At 32.6% G+C, this 20301-nt stretch overlaps 1 protein-coding gene across 1 annotated transcript in view; it reads right to left on the reverse strand.

Moving 5' to 3' along the window:
- Positions 1-1110: 1110 nt before the first annotated feature.
- Positions 1111-20301, reverse strand: part of LOC117114227 (calcium-activated chloride channel regulator 4A-like) — a 60057-nt gene continuing 40866 nt past the window's right edge. Inside the window, exons 6-12 of the mRNA XM_033257832.1 lie at positions 19835-20059; positions 18904-19209; positions 11774-12019; positions 6289-6568; positions 5323-5463; positions 4870-5100; positions 1111-3738 (exon numbers count right to left, since the gene is read on the reverse strand). Coding sequence (XP_033113723.1) covers positions 3314-3738; positions 4870-5100; positions 5323-5463; positions 6289-6568; positions 11774-12019; positions 18904-19209; positions 19835-20059 — 1854 coding nt within the window. The 3' untranslated portion in view covers positions 1111-3313. The remainder of the gene's footprint in view (positions 3739-4869; positions 5101-5322; positions 5464-6288; positions 6569-11773; positions 12020-18903; positions 19210-19834; positions 20060-20301) is intronic.

The following is a 20301-nucleotide window of genomic DNA, read 5'->3' on the forward strand; positions in this document are numbered from 1 at the left end:
ATTCATATAAGTAGAAAAATACACATTATAAATATGATATCCCAAGAAATAATAAAATGCACAATATGAAAACAATAATAAGTATTTAACAGTATGACAAATAGCACGATGAATATAGTGCAGGTGCATCATATAAATCACAATGTACCACTCTCTCCTCATTACTAGATATACACATTAATAAAAACTATATAAAAACAGCTTAAATATACTGTAGATCTAATACCACTAGGAATCTTCCTTTCTGTTACGACATCTACCTCAACCAAAATGCCCAAGTTAGATGGAGACATTATTTACAGTCCAATTAGTTTCATTTAACGATGCTGTAAATACCACACTTGGGTTATTATGCACAGAATGACAATTTCAATGTTTATACATACATTTACAGTATATAATAATTATTGTCCTTATTGTTTGTTGGGTGAAGATCCATACTATGCACTTGTATGTGTGTATGCACACATGTATCAGTACACACCTGCAGAATACTGATACCAATTTATACTGCATTATACATGTGTATTAGTACTGGATATATATGTATCTGTACTGTATACACCTGCACTGCTATTGGATACAAATGTATCTCTATTGTAAACAGCTGCATTGCTACTGGATACAAATGTATCTGTACTGTAAACAGCTGTGCTAGTACAGTGGTACTGGATACAAATGTATCTGTATCGTATACACCTACTGTACGGTATACAAATGAAAATACACCTGTATTACTGAATACAAGTGTACTTGTACTGTATATATTAGTACTGGATAACTAAGGCGTGACTTTTTTTCATACCTTGTTAAGCAAACCCGCTGACTGCAAATATTAAATAAAATTTTATTTTTGGCCAATTATCGCACCCGCTGCCACAAAAAAATTGGACATTTTAGAAAAAAATAAAAGTTTTTCTTTATTTTTATATTAAGCCCTCCGCTGCCTTGAAATCTCCAAAGATAAGATATGTATATTTCTTCCTAATTAAATAAATTTGAAACATTTTACCATCCTATTTTACATTCACCAATAAAATTTTATTTTTATTTTCTCTTCTGTCTGGATGTTTTTTTGGCAAAACTATTTGCAAAATAAAAAGCAAAATTTTATTTTTATTGCGCCCTCTTCCAATGATCTTTAAAAAAAAATAAGTATGTGAAACAAGGAATAAAAATAGTCTTGTCTGATGTATACACCTGCAATAGTACTGGATACAAATGTATACTGTATACACCTATATTAGTACTGCATATACATGTATCTGTACTGTATACACCTGTATTAGTACTGGGTACAAATGTATCTGTACTGTATACACCTGTATTAGTACTGGGTACAAATGTATCTGCACTGTATACACCTGTATTAGTACTGGATACAAATGTATCTGCACTGTATACACCTGTATTAGTACTGGGTACAAATGTATCTGTACTGTATACACCTGTATTAGTACTGGGAACAAATGTATCTGTACTGTATAAATACTCATGTACTCTCAAGGTGTTTAACACATTGTCCAAACTTCCACTAACACAAATGTTAGCATCATAATTCAGATAAATTTATATTAAAAGACAAACTGTTTGTGGTGAAATATTGAAAACTTCAGAAATTGAAATACAACAAAATTAAATCGATCACACAAAAGCATAAAATAAGTTATTAAACAACAATACCTTTTCTAGCTACCTATTTACAAATGCCTTACAACAAAAAAAGTAATTACCAGTTTTAATAATTTTTTAAAGGGTATATTGCAAAAAAAATATAGGAAAGTTACTCTATTAGCTGGCAAGGATTGTTTTCTAATTTTAAAAAGCTTGCTTTCAACTTAAATATACAAAGTAAAGAACTTTATGATCTCACCCAAGACAGTATATATGCACCTTTAAATTTAGTTTTAACATACAGAAATATCAATACTATAATGAGTTCTAAACATGCACTGGACTACAACACACTATTCTAAGACAACATCAATATATATACTCGCTAACATTTTAAACATAAGTATAGATTTAAAATCATGAACATTCTCAAAATCCATGCACCAACTTTGCAATTAAGAAAATGTTCTCCATTATGTAATCCTAATAAACCAACAGCAAAATTGGCCATCTACCTGAAATATTGCCCAACCAATCAACTTTCGATGGAAGTATCTAGAGTTTACACCTACGATTCTTAATGTCAAAAACTATAGCACAGAAAAGGGTATCAGATTAAAGGGGATTAGCCTATTATAAATAACTGTGTTATTGTAAAGTACAACAGACTATTCAGTTAAACCCCGCACTTTATTGTTGCTAAGGTTCCACAAATCAACAACGCAAACGTACATATCATGTACATTTATAAGACAATAGGGAGGTTTCGCATGCAAATGCATACAGTTAGTTTGACGTATATGTCATCATTTATGACGTCATATGCCGGTTGCTATCCATTAACCGTGTGGACGACACGCATATCTACACGTACATGAAAAATACGTAGGGAAATTTAGGATTTCTAGTACAATCTTCGTTTTTTTTTTTCACATTTACAGTAAAGTTTAAAATATAAATATATCTTAATTAATACGTACGTGTCATTTTTGTGACTTTTGAAGACAGCAAGTTAAGACAGGATGCGTCTCATTTTGAGGTATTAAAAAACGTCGGTGCTTGGTGGTGTTTTCCTGTAGGCCTAGGCCTAGCTTATAGTAGCCAGGCATTTTTGGGTCACAAAATAACCAACTCATTTGGGCAACATAGAAAGGAGTGTTATTCGGCTACCACTTACAATTTCCAAAATTTTACATACTAAAACTTTAGGACATGCCAAAATCTGATTTTGAGAAGCATGATGAGAGAAGAAAAAGGAATAGCCTAGCTAGGCCCTAGGCTAGCCCCAAGGTCTGATGCTTAAATTTCGCTGTCATTGCAAAAAGCATAGCATGGCTACAAACCGTTATGGATAGCTAAATGTATGCGTATATAATGTATTCCTTCACGTGCGAAACCTCTCCAATATGTGTGTTTGTGGGATAAGAACATATCCATTGGCCTGGTCCTGATTGGTCATTTTATGAATATGACTGACACTCTGGTGAAGTTCACTGCAGCAAAAAATTGTTGCATACATGTCATGTCATATAATTTCACAGCCTATAATATGAATGATAGATTAGAATGTCTATATTTTCTAAAAAATACAGCTGATTCACAATAAAATATAAATTGGAATACAGTACTAGTAACAGTAAACATCACATTTTAGAGGTAGGCCTACTGAGCTTATTTACTTGCAACTAGTCACAGTAGCTCAAACTTCCTCAGGAGGGAACTTAGCAGCCTGGTATCGTACTGGTGGATTGTACAACTTCCGCTTGTTGCGCACATAGCAAATTACAGCTACCACTAATAACACCATCAAGATTGCAACCACCACTGGTATGATGATGTTCCAATAATTTCTTTTTGCAAATGTTACATTAAGGATATTTGAGCGAGGACTTCGGTTGCCAGCAGCATCGACAGCTACTATAGCAACAGCTACGATTGAATCTTGTTCGATAGGTAACGGAACCTTGATAACAAGTTCTTCGAAGGTAAAGCCTTCTCCAGGTTGGTTAATGTCTGTGAAGGATTTTTCTGTGACAATATCATTTTTGGTGATTTGTTTTGCAGATTCAAAGTCATCAAGAAGCTGCTTAAAATCAAAGCTGACACGGATGTCATAGAAACTTGCTGTGTAAAAACAAAATGCAATTAAATTCAATTAAAGGTTATTTTCAGGTGTCTAGAAAACAAAAATTTCACGGGAGCATGCCCCCGGACCCCTTAGGGTAGTTTTGTCTCGATTATTTTTCTGCATTGCAAATTATTATTATAAATTATTTTTAAAAAATGAGTTATAATTAAACAAATTCTGAAAATTTATGTTCAATGCAAATGAAATACATTTATAATAAAACATTTAATAAAACATAATAATATTCTTTAAAAAAAAAAGAAAAAATAATTTTAGTTTTTTAATGCCATGAACCTTAGAAAAATGGTGCATTAATAATAAACATAATATTATTGCTTCATGATCTAAGGTACTATCAAAGGCTAATCAAATATTTTTGTTTTACAATATTGAGCTTTCTACTAGATGTACAAGATAGTATAAATAAAACACTGGCTTAGAAACCAGAGTGTGTGTAATACGTGGATATAATTAATATTAATATTTGGAAAATGTAAATATTATGTAGATTGGAATTTGAACTGATATTTATATATTATATGTATTTTAATGCACATTCAAAAAAATGAACAAATCATATAACAGCAATCAAGACAAGAAGTGAGTGAAAGCATTATATTACAAGAAAATATATTTAAAAACAGGTTGAAAAACAAGATTAAGGTTTAATTAATACATGCTTACATAATTTGTTATCATAAAGTCCCGTGTAGTGAGAAACTTTACAAGGCGAGACTTTTCTTATACCCTGTTTTGTGAACTTGTATTTTTAAAGATTGTCAAAGGGTGGAAAAAAATAAAATAAAATTTTGTTTAGCAAATAGTTTTGCTAAAAATATCCAGACAGAGGAGAAAATAAAAATAAAATTTTATTGGTGAATGTAAATAATGTAGAAATGGGATGGTTAAATACTTTAAATTTATATAATTGGTAAGAATATATATAACTTATTTTTGGAGATTTCAAGTGTAATAAAAATTTCCCTTTATTTTGTGGCAGTGGGTGCGCCAGTTGGCCAAAAATTAATTTTTATTTTTTTAATTCAAAATCATCATTATTGGTTATACAAGGTATAAAAAAAAAGTCTTGTCTAACCTACAAAACATGTCACTATCTATAATCTTACCTTGACCATAGAAATAATTATCACCAGGTGAGAACCACTGAAGGGTTATCACTTTTTCACTAGGTGTTCCAACCGCACTTTTTACTTCCATAATTTGAAATTGACTTGGAGGGTGTATGTCTGCTGAGGACTTTTTAAAGTTCTTCACCCTAAATGAACCTACAATTATTGAAATTGTGAACGGGTCAAGGGCCGTATACGTCTCTCTAGTATCACGTTTTGCTCGTTTGGCTGAAATTTATTAAAATAGAAACAACACTTAATTTACATAAATAATTCAAAAGTCTATGTTTGGTAACTTTTTTCTGTTCTTGAACCATTTCAACTATGCTTATTAAGAGTTATAACTATAACTACAATAATAATTTTGATACTACAGTGGATCCTTGTGAATATATCCAGCCTGATATAATGATTTAAAAGAAAACCTAAGAAGAAATGGTCATATATTACCAATTGCATATGGAACAACATCACCAGATACACCAAAATCCTCTGTTAGATCTAACTTCACAGCCTCCCCTTCACTGTACACTTCAACTGACACAGTATACAAACCATCACCAGTAAAGTTATAATATACTCCTTTAAACTCTACATTAAACAATAGTAAAATATAAGATTTATTAGTAAAAAGAAATGAAACATTTATATAATGAACTTCTTACATGGTTAAGTGCCAGCAATTTTAATCTGTAAAATACTGTCGTAGTTAAGGTAGTCATATTGGTCTCTACAATATGAAAACTGGCTAAATGATATTACAACATTGCTGATTTTGTACCACCTGACGTTAGTTATTTTGCCCATTTCATTTCTAAACAAATGTGCCCACAGTTCTTCTTCTCTTCTTCCTGCAAACTTCATATTGAATACTCTTGCAAGTGCATTTACTGTACTAACATTGATCTGAGTAAATGGTCTGGAATTTGTCATATTTTAGGATCAAGAGTATATTTGGTGTGAATCACACCAAGAATAAGCCATTATGAAAACTTGTTTCCAGTCAAGTCCTTCTGGTGGTGAATTGGGCAGACAATCTCTACTCTTTCCCAAACAGTATACTGCGTTCTTTAGCGTATACATGGGCCATATTGTACATGGGACTAACGGCTTAAAACGTCTCAGCCAAAAGATGGTGTACTATCATAACTTATATTTAAGCCCTCTTGCTGAAATACAAGGAGAGAAGTGTGTGGAATTAAACAAGGGACCAAGAGATCTGAAGGTTACATCCTCAGTTCTGCACACAGGCAGTGGCTACCACCAGTTTGGCCTACTGAGCTAAACTGGTCTCATGATGATGCCAGTAACCGTAATACTATACCGTAACAATTCATCAAGCATGCAGGTAAACATTCTATGGCACAAACATTAGCACAAATTTCCCACAAGTCAAAAATACAAGAGTTCACTTACCCACTTCTAAATCCATCATGGCAAGTTTATTAGGCGGAGCGTCTGGGGGATCTACTGTCACTGATACGCTTGCACCAATTAAAAATGAATACTCATCAGCAACTGTGACAGACAGACTCTGCATCTGCACCTCGGAATAGTCAACCTCTTCATACAATAGCTGACCATTTACTACAATCTGGTCAAACACACCTGACTTCACCTTGGATATTACATTCGTTCTGACAATAATTGAATCATCAAAGCCTTCATACATAATATGGTAACTCCAATTTCCAATCTGAAGACACATAAAAAGATACCAAGAATATGCAATCTGTCAATTTTGCATGTGATAAAAATATAAGTGAATTAACTTACAATTAATTTTGGCCTAAAAGGCCAAAAAAATATAATGTGTTGCCCTCTACGACCTTTGCAAACTATTTTTTGAAATAATTTTTGCAAATGGTTTACCTTTGATTCATATTACTAATTTGAGATATATCACTTCCAAAAATAACTTTTAAAACATAGAATCCTAACACAAATATGTATTATATAATTTATATGTATGTATATATTTAGTTGTGCAACAGATTGTTGTTAGCATATTTCTGTAATTATAGGCTTATATTGAAAAAATGTATTTATTTATTGTGAGAAAATATGAAACAGAATTTTGAATTAAATAATTGAATATTATATTTAGTATGGCTTTATAGTAACAATTCCAAATACTTACAGTATTCATTTTAAAAAGACATCACCCACCCCCCCCCACCCTCCTTCTTTAGTTTGCAAAAGTAATCTCGAAGAGAAGCCTATACAAGGATCTTAAAGAAAGAGCTTCTATTCAAGGTTTCATGGTATGTATGGCCTACACATACAGTATACAAGTATTCATCCCACCTAGATAAATTGTTTATATCACAGACATACTGTACTACTCTACTTATTCATATTACAAAAGCAGGAAATTTGTATTCTGTCTTTTATAGAATGAATATTAACATCAGCCCTTAATACATTTGTGTATGCCTGTAGCTTCTGGTACTTCATCCAAATGGCACTAAAATACAATTATTTGCTATTTAATTTTTAAATTGAATTAATTTAACCTGCTTAAGAACATGCCGTATTTATCAATCGCATATCACATATCAGATGTACAACAAATAGGTATAAAAACAGTCCGATTCCATATTTTGTAAACCTGCTTAATTCTGAACAATAAGTCACAATTGATTCCCTCAGTTTCAGGAGCAGTTTGAGTTTTTTTGCTTTGTTTTTTGCTTAAATCTGGATTAAATTGATGAAAGATTAATAAGATAAGTTTAAATATTATTTTGAACATTTACAGACCTGCCAACTCACCCGATCCTGTCAGGTGTCACCCGATATTTAAACAAATCTCCAGTTCTCCCTATCGAATGCAATTTTCACTCAATTTCACAGGCCACCCCCTCTCAAAAATACTCTGATTTATGCATAATTTGATTGATATGATCGTTATTATTCAATGTATTCCCCACCTGCTCGCTTCACGGTGCAATAAACAAGCAGCCATTTTCAATTCGAATGTCGCCACCAACGGCCAATTATTTGTAGTGACGTGACTTTCTTGGTATCTTGCATCATCTTTTGGTTTTCTGGAAACCTCCAGATTTTTTTTTAAGATTCTTAAAAAAATCTCCAGATTTTCATGACCCAAGGGTTGGCAGGTCTGCATTTAGTGCAAATCTGTTTGTCCTTGATATGTCATTTCAATTTTGTGCTCTTTTTTTTTTGCTTGTTTACTTTGTTCTGATTCTCATGTTTTGTGATTTTGCTGCCTTTGTATTTTTGATGTAAAATGTTTTGAATGTGAGATTTTTGCTGTGTCTCATCTTGTTTCTTTCTTGATGTTTGTTGGATGTTCCCCTTTGTATGTTATATTTTTGCTTGTATCCTGTACTACAATTTTGCTTTGCTACAAAGTACATGATGGCTTTTACACTTATTTAGTAACCTAGTAATAAAAGATAATTGCAATATAATGTATAAATAATGATAGCAATAATGATGATGATAATAATAATGATAGTAATAGTAATAATAATAATAATAATAACAATAATAATAATAATAATAATAATAATAATAATAATAATAATAATAATAGCAGTTTAAATAATAATAATAATAGCAGCGAGTATTCATTGATGGAGAGACGTCGGGTTGGCTTCCAGTCCAATCTGGCGTCCCCAAAAGTTCCATTTTAGGACCTCTTCTTTTAAATTTGTATGTGAATGACATCCCGCTTTTATTTGAACATTCAAAATGTCTTATGTTTTCAGATGTTGTAAAACAATTAAATGTCTTGAGGACGCCAAAAAGCTTCAGGGAGACCTAAATAAACTCTGCTCTTGGTCTAAGTTATGGGGTATGGTACTCAATCCACTTAAGTGTAATACCTTAACTATTACTTTAAAGAAAAATAAAATCGATTATTAATATTTAGTTGACAACAAACTGATTAATAAGGTGCTGCAACATCGTGATCTTGGAGTTATTTTAGATAGCTTCCTTACTTTTTCTTTTCATATAGACAATCTTCTTAGGAAATGCAATATGTTGCTTGGATTGATGTGGCGCAACTGTAAATATCTGGACCCACATTCTAAAGCATACCTGTACATTACACTTATTCAACGTAAATTAGATTTTTGTTCCATCATTTATAATTCTATCTCAAAAACTCAGGCTTCACGTATTGAATGCCTTCATTCCCAGTTTTTGCGCTACATCAGTCACAATCAGACTAATATTAATTTTAAGTTTTCAATTAAATCACCCCAGTCCCGTAGAAATTTTAATGACCTTAAAATGTTTGACCTCTATCTTTGATTGTGAATTAGTATCTAATTTTGCCCTTCGTGTTCCTTTCCGTATTTTAAGAAATAATGATGTTCTTTACGTTCCTTCAAGTGGAGTCAATGTTTTAAAAAAAGGGGTTTATTAGTAGATTAAGTTCCTCGTATTTATTTATTTATTTATTCTGCCTTTAGCGTGATAACACTTTCAGTGACGCAGCACTGATCTCACTAGTGGATCACATGAACAAAAAAAGTAGAACAAAAACAAACATAAAAAAATATACAGAAACTTAACTAAAAAAAAAAGAACCAATTCAAATGAATTAAAAAGAAGTCAAGAGAACAGAGGGTGGGGTCAGAAAGATATAATTAGTTTTCTGTTTTGATCAAAGTTTTGAAATTTTTAAGTTGGAGATCGTTCTATTCTATTTTAATTTGGTTTGGAAGTTCGTTCCAAGCCTTAGTTGCACGGTATAAGAATGTTCTCTTTCCTTGAGTGAGTTTCCATTTTATCTCCATCAAGGTGTTGTTAGATTTATTCCTAGTGCACTGAGAGTGGCTATTTTGATTAAAAATGAATTTGTTACATAGGTAGGATGGGGCTATTCCTTTCAGGCACTTAAAAGTGAGTAATAATAGGTGTTCCTATTTAACCTATTCCATCCTAAATCATCCACTAAATCCTTGATGGGTGTTTTAATGTCGACTGAAAGAATAATTCTTCCTAACCTTTTCTGGAGAATTTGGAGCTCATTAAAAGATTAGTTGTAGTGTTTAGACCAAATGCTGCAATAATCAAATAAAGGCATTACAAGTGCATTTGCTAACATTTTAGTTGTTTTGAAAGGTAGGAACTGTTTGACACGGCGAATGACACCAATTCTTTTAGAAACTTTTGAAGAAATATTTTCGATATGTGTAGCCCAAGTTAAATTGGAATCAAAGTACACGCCAAGATATTTAAAACAATCTACTTTTTCAATGTTAATATTCCCATAGATAAGAGAAATATTAGAAAATTTAGGAAGCACATGGGGTGTTCCAAATATCATAAATTTAATTTTTTGTATATTTAAAGTCAATTTATTTCTATTGAACCACTGACTAATATAATTAAGGTTTGCTTGAAGTTCATTTTGAAGTTCAGTGGGATTAGAGGAGCTGCAGAGAATTGTTGTGTCATCTGTGTACATTACGCATTTACCTTTAATTATATCAGGGAGGGAGTTCACATAGATATTGAAAAGTAAAGGCCCTAGTATTGAACCCTGGGGTATTCCAATATAAATGTCCATAGCATCTGAGCGTGTTGAGTTGATTTGGACTATTTGTGATCTACAAGATAAATAGGATTTAAACCAATTTAAAGACATAGAATCAAGACCAAATTGGTGCAACTTGTTAATGAGTAGTTGGTGATTCACCGTGTCAAAAGCCTTTTTTAAGTCAACAAATATAGCAGCAGTCACTCTACCTTCATTAATATTATCTAAAATGTAATCGGAAACATCAATAAGTGTTGTAGCAGTAGAATGGTTTTTACGAAAACCTGATTGAGCATTGTTTAAAAAGTTATTAGTCGTATTTAGATAACCATACAACTGTTCATGAACAGCTCTTTAACAAGTTAGTTCAGGACTATCCGTCTTTAGATTTATTTAACTCCAATCTGCACCTTTTGCGTCGTAGCGTTTTAGGCGTGTTTAGTTAAAATTAATTTTGTTTGTGTCTCTGTTTCCGTCGTCTCATCCTTTGTTAACCATACTGTAAGTGGCAGATTTGTGTCCGGTGTTGTTTTGGTGAATAAATAAATAAAAATAAAATAAATAAATTAAATAAAATAATAATAAATAAATAATAATAATAAAAATTAACAATAACAATAATAATAATAATAATAATAATAATGTATAATCTCAAATCAATATTTAGGTCTACTGTACATGCATTTCTTTTTAAATGCCTTAAACCTTATCATGAATTGTATATTTTTATATTTCTCGACTGTTTTGAATGTATTTTTACCTCGCTGTTGTTTGAAAAAAAAAATGATGATTGATTATTTTAATTGTAATTTTGATTGTTTTTATAGGTGATTGTGGATACTTTCCCTCGATGATAGCATTAAATAATTGAATCTTAAATCTATGCTCTTGGTTATAATCCCACTGGGTAAGGAACGAAACAAACATAATTGGCCTCCATTTGAATATAATCCAACATATAAGACTGAATTTTGCTTAATACAGCATTACATGGTATGGCGCCTAATTACCTGAGATGAAGTATTCCCAAATCCTGGCTTTAACACAGTAATTACATTTTATGAAATGGGTTTAAACTATTAACGATCTCTAGAGCAAATACGAATCTCATTTGTATGTAGTGCTAGTTAATTATAGAACAATCTGCCTCCTGAAATTAGAGTGAATCAAAGCCTGGTTATAACATAAACACATAACTATGCACTACTTTAACATTGTAAATATGAGCAGCTCTGGTGAAACCTGCAGTTTGACACAATTTCTAATATCGCACAATCACCCAAAACATTTGAGAATCAAAACGTTAACATTTTCAGGTTTTTGCATTTTATAAAAGATATATTGAAGAATATTTCTGAAAATTATCTGGATATTTCTACGTACCTGGGCTGTTCCTAAGATTTTAATTGTGATAGTTGAAGTCTCAAAATCCTCGTAGTACTGTGCCTTGTCGTGTGTACTTATTTGTCTACCCATTGGATCATTCAAATATACCTGCGAGTTTTGTAGTTGAGTTTGATTTGCAAAGAACACAGTAAATGTAAGTTCTTTTCCAAGGTAGTATGCAACAAAGAAATAATCATTTACCATTCTTCTCGATTTTGATATATTATTACTTCTGCTAAGTATCTGAAAAGGAAGCAATTTTGAATAATAATAATAATAATAATAATAATAATAATAATAATAATAATAATAATAATAATAATAATAATAAAAATATGTTCCCAGCCCTAGCGTGTGTCTATGCCCTGTACTGCCTTACTGTGTTATGTTTACTAATAAAGTATCCACATGGGATTTGGTTATCAGGAAATGTGTGGTGCTGTAATTTTTTTATGACTTTTGTACAGTAATAAGGTACAATGACTCATCATGCACCTCCACCAGATTTACCCTTTGCGCCATCTTTAATTGACAGATCATAACATAGTGTCTTTGCCCTGAAGGGGCATAGACACAATAATAATCAAAATAATAATAATAATAATAATAATATTAATAATAATAATAATAATAATCTACTTTAGTGCACATATGGAGACTTCTATGCCACATTGTGTACTTTTGGTCATCCTGGGTTGGTAGCATTCTGTTTTTATTGTTCTGGTAATTTTGATGTATATATTTTTGTATGAATTTTAACCCAAAATAAATTTGAACTGAATTGAAAAATAATAATAATAATAACAATAGTTAAGTAATTCCATGGTAATAATAATAAAATTTCCCTAGACAATTTCCTCCGGAGTGTTCCCCAGGACAATTCTCCTGGACATCCTCCCCCCCACATCCTTATAAAGCACAAATTTAAACACAAGGAATACATCAAGATCTACAGTATATCATCTATTTTATTAAATCTTTATTAAATCAACTGCACAAGTAACAACAATATTTAAATGGTAATATTTAAGTAACAACAACATAAAAAAATATGAATTATATACATTAAGCCATTAAGATTACTTTATTTGCATTTGCTCATTTTTAGTTACTATTTATTTTTATTATCAAATTAATTATAATATAACACATAACAATATTGAAAACATATAATAGTTAAACAAATGTATTGCTTGATGTATTCCTTGTATTTAAATTTGGGTTTTATAAAGGGGGAAGAAATGTCCTGGGGGAAATTTTCCTGGGGGAAACAGTTCGGGGTAAATGTCATGGAGGTAAATGGGGGGAGGGGCAACCAGCCTGCTCTGGAAAAAAAAAAAAAACCAATAACAGCAGCAGCAGCAATAATAATGATAGCCAAGCGTTTACATGGTCCTTTTAGCAGCTTTGGTCTCTAATCAGAATACAAAGATAAAAGAGATTTGCTAATTTTCTGGACCACAGAAAGGTGGTCATTAATTGAAGGAGGTCCTTAACTGGAAGCATAGACTTAGCCAGCAAGCCGCCCGGCCGTCTTTTGGACAGCCACTTTTACCGTGACGGCTTGGACGGCTTGGTCCAGCGGAACGTTTTTCAAATAAATATTTTTTCAGTAAATAGGCCTGTTATATGTGTATATATACATAAAAAATATGTAGTTCCATACATATTCTTTTTTCCATTAATCGATAAACGCCGAAGAGAAGAAGGGGGAGTCCCCCGGGACAATTTTGATTCCAGATGGCGGAAAATTAGCTTTCTCGAGTTTTGAGCTAGGTGTATTTTAATAACTTAGTTCTTCAAAATTCAAGTTTCCCCCTCTTGAAAACGGTCAGGTGAACTTTCTCATTCTTATTACAGTAAATAAGACTGTTATATGTGTATATATACATAAAAAATATGTAGTTCCATACATATTCTTTTTTCCATTATTCGATAAACGCCGAAGAGAAGAAGTGGGGGGGTCCCCTGGGAAAATTTTGATTCCAGATGGCGGAAAATGAGCTTTCCCGACTTTTGAGGTGTCTTTAAATGACTTTTAAGTTTTTTTGAAATTGAAGGCTTTCCCCTCTAGAAAAGGATTCCATAAATGGTGGAGGTAGGATTCTCCCTGGGAAATGTTGATTTCTAAATGGTGGGAAATGAGCTTTCCTGACTTCTGAAGTGTCTTTTAATGACTTTCAAGTTCTTCGGAATTCAAGGTTTTCGCCTCTTGAAAACAGTCAGGTAAATTTTCCTCATTCTTATTAATACAGAAAATAGGTCTTATATGTGTATACATACATAAAAAGAAAAATCAGTAGTTGCATACGTATTCTTTTTTTGATGAATCGATAAGTCCCAACAAGAAAGGGGGTCACAGGGGTTCTCGCCTGGGAAATTTTTAATTATTTTTTTTTTTTTTATTTTTGAAAATTAATGTCTTCACTTTTAATTTCAGGGTTTAAATTTTAATTGGATGGATGGATGGCTTTATTCGGTGTAAACAGCAAAGATATCCTATGAAAGTCTGAAGAAGACATTTCCTGTGGGGTCCTTCTGGTTGTGATTGAGCAGTACACCGGGAGACAATACCCTAAATGGGCATGGTTGGGCATCTCTCGAAATCACTCGATAGTGTTTATCGAAAATGACAATTTAGTGGTTTCAACAGCTTATTTAATCAGTTTTGGGGGTTACTAATATGTAAAATATACACATACATTTTTTTAAAGTCTGAGAGTGCCATTTCCGGCCATCTAGGGGTGCTATAATCATACGTTTTCAGCCATGGGAGAGCTGAGGTGGCCTTCACTCCAACCTTATTCCCTGACCCGCCATTGCAATTGTTAAATTTTGTGTGCCACCAATTTTCTTGATTTAGTTCAGAACAGCTGCTAAGACCGAATAGGCCTATACCTTAAAATAGTTATGAGCGATTATCATTGGTATTTATTAGGCCTACCACTATAGCCTAGGCCTTTAGAAGTAGGGAGTAAAAGAAGCAATTTTGACTGAAATTTCTGACAACTTTGGAAATTTCCTGTATCACATCAAATGGCCTGGCAATCAATCTTGCACTGGGGCCCTTTCGCACCTAGCGACGCCGCTGAAGACCATGGCTTCAATTAAAAATCACATTTCTGCGACTGCCCCCATTGGCTATCTTTTATCATTAGCTGTTCCCTCCAATTAAAGATTCCCTCTATTTAGAAACCATGGGTTTGGTGGACCCAACTGATACTTTCCCCTCCATGTACAGACCACTATAAAATAAATAGTGATTTTAATGCAGTTTTTTTTTTCTACAATAAATTATGTTATATAAGACTTACACATAGCAATATTATCCAATGCACTGTTTGTGTAGTGTTTTGTATATTGAATGACGATAATTTGGAAATGTTAGTAATATTCTATGGGAAGACAAGTTGATGTCTGGCTACCAAGAAATGTTTATTTAAGAATAAATAAGAGCATGCAGTTACTGTACAACCATTTTAAAACATTTAATGTATTATTTTTCAATTTCCCTCTAAATCTAAAAGACAACATTTAGTTCCCATGAGTCCCAAGTCTCCTGTAGAGTCCCAGAATGGGGTCTCCTGGAAATTGACATGAAGAACGCATTCTGGTCCACAAGCAAGCACAAATCTTCTGAAATAAACCATCTCCCGCAATTTCATGATGATATTTGCATGTTACAAGTTTTATACTGTATTATCAATTGTCTCCCAGCAGTTACTGTCAATCAAAATGATTATTACTGTACAATGCACAGAAAAATATATTTAGATGTCATAAGAAAACTCATTTAAACAGATCTCTCGGATGTGGATTTTTTCCAAATCCAGGGGGGGGGGGTTCCATTTCGCGAATTAGGGTTCGTTATCCGACGTTTTTGTTCTACTTGTTTGCGTCGGTTTATCTGTAATTTATCGACAAGTCTCTTTACTATGTTTTGTCATAAGTTTCATTCATTATTATGAATATGAATTAATTTTAATACTATATCCTGTCATTTGTTATTGAGCTATTCTGTAAAATTAAAAACCGAAATGTCGAATACCAAGACTCAAAACCCACTGAAATTTCCTATACACTTTTATACTGTATTATAATCAGGCCAAACTCATGTTTTTGCCGTGAATATTGACGGGATAAACGCAATTTAATGCCAGTATATTGCTTTTTCTAGAACTATTCATAGGAACATTCCCACGCTCTGCTGCTATGGAAATACATACTGAATCAAAGTGTACGTGTCATTGATTTTGCTGCCGGCCGAGTTATGCATAGCTCAAACCCTTTGTACGCCGCCCAGTGTTATAACCAGGCCAAACTCATGTTGTTGCCATGAGCATGGAGGAATACATTCGTAGTGACAGGATAAACGCAATTTAATGCCAGTACCTGCTTCTTCTAGAACTATTTATAGGAACAGTCCCACGGTTCTGCTGCTATGGATTGATCTTGCTGCGGACCGAGTTATGCATAGCCGTACCCTTTGTACGGCGCCCATTGATAAGGACTCGACCATACGATGGACAAGCATAGAATAAACTAAGAAAATATCAGTCTCTGAATTTTTGTGTGCAATTAAATCTCATTTTCAATTATATTTTATATTTGTTATATATATTAGAAAATGGATTTGGTACTATACAAATAAATTAATTACAATAAAGACAACAAGGAAGTGACAAACAGAAATTAAAAATCAAACAAGCACAACTCATTCAGTAGAACATAAATTAAAGTTAATTAGCGTAAACAGTTTATTACAGGAACATAGGCTTAATTAGTGATCAAGATCTACTGTGTGTGTGTACAACAGTCGCTTGTATATGCTTGTATGATAATCTGATCTAAACACAATACTGTTATTTAGTGGTTTTTTTGTTTTGTTTTGTTTTGTTTTGTTTTGTTTTTTTTTTCATTTTAGAAGCTGAACAACAATAATTTAGGCCAAAAAATGGCTACCGTATCCGAAAACGCCATTTCTCTACACCCAGGCCCAATGTCTGTTTCAAAATGACCTACAGAGAATGAATGAAAATAAATGGGAAAAAAATAATGCCACCCTAGCTTAGCCTACTGCACTAAATTCTGATATTCATCGTATATGTTTTTATTGGCGGTCACTGTACTTTATTATGAATAGGACTACAAATAGTAGGCCTATTGTACACTTATTTTTGATATAGGCCTACCATAATATATTTTAAATGCAAGGTTATTCCCAACTATTATATCAGAACAAATTATAGACAATAAATCAATGAATAGAAAAAGCAATTTAAAAGATAAAAAAATGATAATATGTTAAGAGATCGTAATTCAGTAAATATCCCATAGCCCATTAAGTACAGGACCGGAGTCAAGCGTCTAACTTTTACTTTGATAGAACATAGAGTATGTCAAAACTACAGGCCCTACACCTCCAGCCGGCGATGCAGTACACTGCAAGGAAGACGTTCCAAGTCCACTTGATACGCCGTGGCGTATCAACAATTGAAAACTACTTTTATACATTACCAGTGCGTTTTATAAATGAAATTAAAATCCCTTTAGTAAAATAACATAGTCAATTGGTACATTCAAGCGTTTAAAAACGATTTAATGATTATACATTTTAAATTTAATTATCTTGTAAAATTATTATAAAATTAATAACCCATATGGAATGGTAGAGTCCATGGTTAATCAACGACGCAACAAAACATGTGCTTCGCTGTTTGAAAAGGGGTGAAAGCAATACATTGAACAGCAATCTAGAGAAAACAATATTTTATAGTATACAATACAATACTTTTTTAAAGAGCCTGATAATCATAATAAATATATTCTTTTACACTAAACTTCGAGATTAATCAACATTGAAATAGAATAGCGTCTAGGTTTGTGCCGCATTAAAACATGTGTTTCATATCGGTAGAAAGGGGTGAGAGCAGTGCATGTAACTGCTAGGTGGAGAAAATTGTTTTTGCTTTTTTTGAAACGTTTCTCGTCACATACAGTACAATGGATATACTGTTCCCCAAAGTTCCAGGTTAATCAATATTACAATAGATAACATATAGGCCTAGGACAGTTACTGCTCACATTTATATCAGATAAAGGTACTAATATGAAGTTCAATATTTTTTTTTTTGTATTTCGCTAACACTGAAGGAAGTGTACCCTATCTACGTTCATGATCGAATGTAGATCGAATGTAGGCCTACTGTAGACCGATATCTGGCTGTCGTCCTAGACAGTTTTATTTAATAATTTTAATTAATACTAAAACGATATAAGAAATGATAATTTTAAAGACTAACTGTAAAAAAGATATAATTAGGCCTAACAAAAATTCATAAAAATTGCCTGTTTTCGATTTTTAATTTTACTCCGTAATTTTTCTAAGTAAGCCAAAGCCTAGGCCTATCCATGGAGGTATAATATCTATGTCCTAGGCCTCTCCTAGATTTACATTTCTGCTATCTGTTGGTTTTGATCGTAACGTAACCATAATCTCGATAAATTATTAATGTAATTCTCAGAAACTTAACGTGTGCTTGCGTTACTTCCAATAGGGTTTATTTTTATACGAGACGTTTTTGTTTGTGTTAATTGGGTTTTTACACTAAGCCTGTTATCAATTCCCCACTACAAAGTGGAGTAGCCCAGGAAAATAATCCCAACGCGTGGCCAACTATGGGATTAAACTGCCTTTAACCGCATCGCGTGGTCCACTCGTATACGCGTTGCTTTATTTTGCGAGGCTCCCTTAAACTAAAGCTAAATCATATTTAAGTTTGCTAAAAACAACATTTATTGATTGAATGGACGTTGTTTTCGTACCAATATTCAGTGGGGATTCCTAAAGATGGGCGTGGCACTTAGCCGATGGGCGGGCCTCCATTTTTGATGGCCTTTTTTGTTTTTCTGGCTAAACCCCTGATTGGAAGGGTCTTTAATTAGAGGGAGACCTGTATTTATTGAAATTTTCAGGAAATCTGAGTGTTTCACCAAGGATTTTGTTTTGGAAATCGGTTATTTTGCATGGGATGTACCAGATTCTACTTGTTCATATATTGAAGCACTGTTCTATTCTATATTTGTTTATGTGTAAATGACAAGTTTATTACAAGGATTCAATATACCTGCTTTGGTATGTCTTTATGTATATCAGCTCTCTCCATTAATATAGATATCAAGGAATCTTCAAGAGCACAAGACTGCTGATATCCAGAGAACCCAAACCACACACCTTGAACCATATCCACAAGATCAATAAGTTCAGCATCTACCACATCAAGGGTACTACCATAGAGAATTGCATCCACTGTCACTCCGGAGTTCAGAAGGTTGTCTTTCATGGCAGACAAGTCAGATGTTGACTCACTTAAACCACCACTGATCACCATGATGGAAGAGCCTTTTACATCAGATGGCGATGCTGAAAGGATCTGACAATCATAGCCAAAAAAAAAAAAATGTTTTTTTCTTCAAATTTTCTACTTGCATTGGGATTTAATGATTTGAGAATGTCAGTCTCACAAACAGCCTATACAAATTACAGGACTGCAAGTATAAAATATATACAAAGAACACGTTTGTAGTAAGATGGTCAACTAAAAAAACATGTATCAAAATATCCAAAAACAATGATACCAAATTTGAGTATGTGACTACTTTGGTGATTATCTCAATATTAAATTATTGAAAACTAAGTAAGCAATTAATCACTTTCTACAATTTCTTCATCTTTATACATGGGACAAAATGGAAGGAGGGATTTATATCAATTCAAGCTGATGGTTCGTGACACATTAAATCATCAGCTACCTTTATACAAGAGATAGTCTTAGCAATATGATATATGGTGAATACATAGTGTTCACTATGGGGAAACATAGTGTTTATTATTAATTTATATATCATTGATAAAACACCATGAAAAGATGAAATCATATTTGTCATCATCCCTACATTTCAGTTCTTGTGGGGAAAAAGCTATAAACCTAAAATATAGACGATGTACAGTATATCCTCTTCCTGATCAACTGTTTATTTAATAGTAACAAATCTCACCTCTAAAGCCTTGCTGAGGCCTGCTGTAAGATTTGCTTTGCCTTCTCCAGTGGTAGGCAGTGTTCTTGCCATATTTTGACGAATTTCCTTACTAGAAAGAAGTACAATGTTGTTGGAAACTTTTACAGTCTTGCCAAATGTTACTATACCCAGTTGAATAGCACTCTCAACTATATGCTCTATGAAGTAGGATACAGCTTGTCGAACCCTAAAGAAATAATCTCCCTATAAAAAAAAATCAAATTGACTGTTATAGAAAATAGTAACATAATGATTATTCAGGTGAAAAAGAATAATGTTAAAAGTAGCCAATGGCTAATGACTACATTACGGAGAAAAGACTTACCAAAAAATATGTTTTTTATTAAGACAGATCATTTTTAAATAAGTCGATTACTATTATTATTAATGAAACATCAGGAAACATACATAAATGGGTTGAAAATTAATTAAGCGACAAACGTCAC

The sequence above is a fragment of the Anneissia japonica genome, unplaced genomic scaffold (genome assembly GCF_011630105.1).
Source record: "Anneissia japonica isolate Jap-2015-1 unplaced genomic scaffold, ASM1163010v1 scaffold1525_len913038_cov183, whole genome shotgun sequence".
NCBI classification, from domain to species: Eukaryota; Metazoa; Echinodermata; class Crinoidea; order Comatulida; family Comatulidae; genus Anneissia; species Anneissia japonica.